Below are 5000 nucleotides of genomic sequence, written 5' to 3' on the forward strand. Positions count from 1 at the left end.
TCTGCAGGTTCTTCGTTTCCAAGGTAACCAAAGATCTTGACAAAGGTCCTCCTTGAAAGGTTCTTAAAGGTGGATCAATTATAGAATCCCCCCTTCCCCTCCCTACGCGCGCGTGGTGAGGTGGAGATTGTATAATTGAGTGTTGCTGTAGTGGACATTCTACGGTTGATCATGACTCGTGATACATAATTAATATAACCTAACCTGAACTAATCTAACCAAACCTGACCTAATCTAACCTTACCTGACCAAACCAAACCTGACCTAATCTAACCTCAAACCTAACCTGACCTAATCTAACTTAACCTACCCAAACCTGCCCTAATCTAACCAAACCAAACCAAATCAAACCTGACCTAAACTTACCTAACCTATGTTAGTTGGGGTGGAGGTTCTACAGTCGATCAGTGAAGGGGGGAATTCTACAATTGAGAGTAGATGGAATGGAGATTGTACAGTTGATCAGTGTGCAAGTGTGTTGGTAGGTGGGGGAGATTCTACAGTTGGTTCTTAAAGGTCGCCGGAGGTTAAAGAAAGGATCTTGTTTTTACTATGTTGTTCAGTTCTTATGCTTAAGGGTTTGGCAGTTTGACCCATGTAAAATTGATTATACGTTTTGCAAGGAATTTTATAAATGCATCCTTTTTTAACTTCAATACTATTGTTGATGAACATATGTTTTACTGTACTATTATTCTTAAAAATTACCTTTACGTTAAATCTTTTTAATAATTCTGTGGCACTTAACAAATAATTTGTCAAGTGACAGAGAATTATTCAAAAGATTTAACGTAAAGGTAATTTTTAAGAATAATAGTACAATAAAACATATGGTCATGAAATTGAAGTTAAAAAAGGATGTATTTCATAAGAATTGAACAACATAAGAAAAATTTTAGGGATGACAATAACTCTAGTGGAATCTTCAAACATGTTGAATTAAATAATCATCCTGTTGATTGGGGTAATGTCCATACCATTTATCACACCAATAACATGATAGTAAGAAACTTAATAGAGTGCAGTTTGATCCATACCACCAGTGATCAAAATACAAACTTACACAAAGGCTTATATAAACTTGACAATTTTATCTGCCAAGAAATAAACAAAAAAAATAATAAGGTAAAATGTAACCCTGCCGCTGTGACCTAATGTCGCCTCTCCCTCATTAGTGGGACGCATTGACCTATCCGACCTGACCTACCGCATTCCAGAGGGTAAATACCCTCTACTCTTATGTAAACTGTCCATGTTCCTTCTTCATGTGTATACAAACTATGTATTTCTGTCAAACTATGTACTTTTTGCACTGGATTTGATATACGAAAGCACTTTGCTTCGTTAGTTTCTTTTTCCAAGTGGTCTACTTTGCATATATATATATATATATATATATATATATATATATATATATATATGTGTGTGTGTGTGTGTGTGTGTGTGTGTGTGTGTGTGTGTGTGTGTGTGCGTAAGTAACCACTAGGAAAAGTAAACTAACGAAGCAGAGCGCTTTCGTATAATTACATCTTCAGTGCAGATACAAAGAAGGAATTATAAAATGAAGAAACAAGGTACAGAATATATGACATAGTGAAGAGGGCATTCGGAGAGGTAGTGGAAGAAGTACCGGGTACAGACAGTTGCTCACCGGACAATTGCTCACCGGACAGTTGCTCACCGGACAATTGCTCACCGGACAGTTGCTCACCGGCCAAGTGATAAATAGGACATTTGCTCACCAAAGGATTATTTTAGTTATATTGAAGTTTATTACAGCAATAATATACAAACAATATACAAACCTAATAACATAATATACAGGATTTTTTAGTTATATTGAAGTTTATTACAGCAATAATACAGGATTTTTTGTTATATTGAAATTTATTACAGCAATAATACACAAACAATATACAAACTTTCATATTTTAGTTTTTAATTAATTATAAAATTCAATACCAATTTCTTCCATCAACATATAGTGATTACAGTTTTATAACTGGTGCAGTACTGAAGTGGGTTTATTGTCCTTTGTGGTTTACAAGTCCAGTCTAATGGTGTGGCCAACTGCATTTAGAAAGTCAGGAAGACACTGACTTCCTGCAGCATACCCCCTGGCACAGATAAAAGTAAATCTTTATCATAATTGTTGAGAGGATTAGGAGAGGAACAGAAGGAGTAATTGGTGAGGAACAGTGTGGATTTAGGACAGGTAGAGGTTGTGTAGATCAGATCTTTGTGGTAAGACAGATATGTGAGAAAGCTATAGGAAAGGGGAAGGATGTTTTTTTGGGCTTTTATGGATCTGGAAAAGGCTTATGATAGGGTAGACAGAAAGGCACTGTGGGAGGTTATGCAGATTTATGGGATAGGAGGAAAGCTTTTGGGAGCTGTCAAGAGTTTTTATGAGAGTAGTAGAGCATGTGTCAGGATTAGAAATGGAGAGAGTGAGTGGTTTGAAGTAAAGGTGGGACTTCGTCAAGGATGCGTTATGTCGCCCTGGCTGTTCAACTTATACATGGATGGGGTGGTGCGAGAGGTGAATGCTAGGGTAGTGGGTCAGGGATTGGAGATGGTTAAAGAAAATGGAGAAAAAAGGGAGGTGAGCCAGCTGTTGTTTGCGGACGACACTGCGCTTGTGGCAGGGTCAGAGGAGGGATTGAGGAAGCTGGTGGCAGAGTTTGGGAGAGTATGTGATAGAAGAAAGCTAAAGATAAATGTGGGTAAAAGTAAGGTGATGAGATGTACAAGGGGTGAAAGTGGCAGTAGACTGGAAGTGAACATTAAGGGAGAGCGACTGGAGGAAGTGGATAGTTTTAGATACTTGGGTGCAAGTGTAGCAGGAAAAGGTGGAGTGAAGGTGGAGGTAGAATGTAGATTGAGAGAAGCGAGTAAATGCCTTGGTGGTTTAAAGAGTGTAATGAGGAATAGACATTTGGGAATGGATGCGAAGAGGAAACTGTATGAAGGAGTGATTGTGCCAACAGCACTGTATGGGGCAGAAACGTGGAATATAAGAGAAGAAGAGAGAAGGAGTTTGAATGTGTTTGAGATGAGGTGTCTGAGAAGTATGGTGGGGGTTACTAGGCTGGATAGAGTGAGAAATGAAGAGGTGAGGAGGAGAACAGGGGTGAAAAAGGATTTGGGAGATAGGGTTGATGAAAGAATATTAGGATGGTTTGGACACATGGAAAAAATGAGTGAAGAAAGACTAGTAAAAGAGGTATGGAAGGCAGATGTGGAGGGAGTGAACATGAGGGGACGTCCTAGGATGAGGTGGATGGATGGGGTGAAGGGGGCTTTGGGGAAGAGGGGAATGTCTGTTGAGGAAGGAAGGGAGAGGACGGAAGACAGAGGTGAGTGGAGAGTGGTTGTATATGGATGATGTTGTGACTGCATGAGGAGGAATAGGCAGGGGGGTGGGGGCCGGGGTAGTATGTGTGAGTAAATTTTGACGCAGCCCGAAGGGATTTCTCCCCGTCCTCGCCTTATATGCAGAGGGGGACGGAGAGTGGGGGTCGCCGATTAAATGAAGCGGCCTTGCTGTGGATGTACTGTGTCTTGCGACACTGCTTCTGACCCAGGGCGGTGGGCAGGGTGCAGGGATGGCCCGTCATCCAGGAGGTGCTGAGATGAGAGGGAGGGTGGGAGGGGTGTGGAGTGTATCTAGGGATGAAATGGGTGGGAGTGTTTCTATGCCTTTCCCTTTTTGGCTACCTCCCTTGGAAGGGGGAAAAAGCCTTGGTATATGTATGTACAATATAATCTAATGCATTGTTTTTAGTGGGTTTCATTGACTACTTACCCTAACACTTCTAGTTCATGAACTAGAAGTGTTAAGGTTAGGAGTCAATTCAGACTATGAAAGTAAAATTTTCGACTTATTAAATGACAGAGATACATAGGAACAGTTAGCCACACCATTAGACTGGACCAGTAAAAGATCATTACTATATATTGATGGAAGAAATTGGTATTTAATTTTATAATGAATTAAAAACTAAAAGTTTGGATATTGTTTCTGTATTATTGCTGTATATATAATACAATATAACTAAAAAAATCCTGTATATTATTTGTTATTAAGTTCAAGAAAAGTAAAAAATAATCCTTTGGTGAGCAAATGTCCTATTTGTCACTTCTCCGGTGAGCAACTGTCCGGTGAGCAACTATCCGGTGAGCAACTATCCGGTGAGCATCTGTCCTACACCCAAGAAGTACACGTGACGGACGTTTGGACCGTCCTGGTAACCAGCAAGTATGGGACAACTGCTCATAATTTATATTACAATTTAAACAATTTTGAAATTTCATGAGAAATAAAACTATCTAATTTGTACAAACCTTGATGAAGATTAACATTTATCCCCTTACTAGATTTGATCAAACTGCATTCAATTAAATTTCTTTCTGTTATGTTGTTGTTGTATGTGATGACTTTAGCGTTATCCCAGTCAACTGGGTGGTTAAAATGGTTCATGTGGTTGAAAATACCGCTAGATTGGTTTCCCTCTCTAAAGAATTTGTGTTGACTGATTCGTGTTTTGAGTGTTTTACCAGTTTGACCAACAACTGATCACATGAATTGCAAGGTATTTTGTAAGCACACCCCTTATCACAATTAACAGAATTATTCATGGGAAACTATCTTACAGTATCCTTATTGTTAAAAACCACATTAATGTTAAATTTACGTAATATATTTGGAATATTTTGCAGGTTCTCTTGGTACGGTAGAATTAGCAAGTTGTTCATATTGAAAATTTGAGTTGACCTAAGGTTATAAAATGTCCTTTTAGCACGATTGTAAGCTGTGTCAAGAACATGTGTGGGGTATTGTAGCTTAGTACCAATGTCGTAAATACATCTTATTTCATCATCGATGTACTCTGGGCTGCAAATGCGTAGGGCCCTGAGTACATCGATGATGAAATAAGATGTATTTACGACATAGGTACTAAGCTACAATACCCCAGACATGTTCTTGACACAGATTA

The 5000-nt window shown here is 39.0% G+C and overlaps 1 protein-coding gene across 6 annotated transcripts in view; it reads left to right on the forward strand.

The window, feature by feature from the left end:
- The window catches only part of LOC143035827 (uncharacterized), a 78540-nt gene that overhangs the window by 71932 nt on the left and 1608 nt on the right, over positions 1 to 5000 (forward strand). For all 6 annotated transcript variants that reach the window (XM_076202853.1, XM_076202858.1, XM_076202855.1 and 3 more), the window contains exon 8: positions 1 to 23. This exon is cut by the window's left edge and continues 63 nt beyond it. In XM_076202853.1, coding sequence (XP_076058968.1) covers positions 1 to 23 — 23 coding nt within the window. The remainder of the gene's footprint in view (positions 24 to 5000) is intronic.

This window comes from Oratosquilla oratoria, chromosome 19, assembly GCF_046742065.1.
Source record: "Oratosquilla oratoria isolate Oo_2021 chromosome 19, ASM4674206v1, whole genome shotgun sequence".
Lineage (NCBI taxonomy): Eukaryota > Metazoa > Arthropoda > Malacostraca > Stomatopoda > Squillidae > Oratosquilla > Oratosquilla oratoria.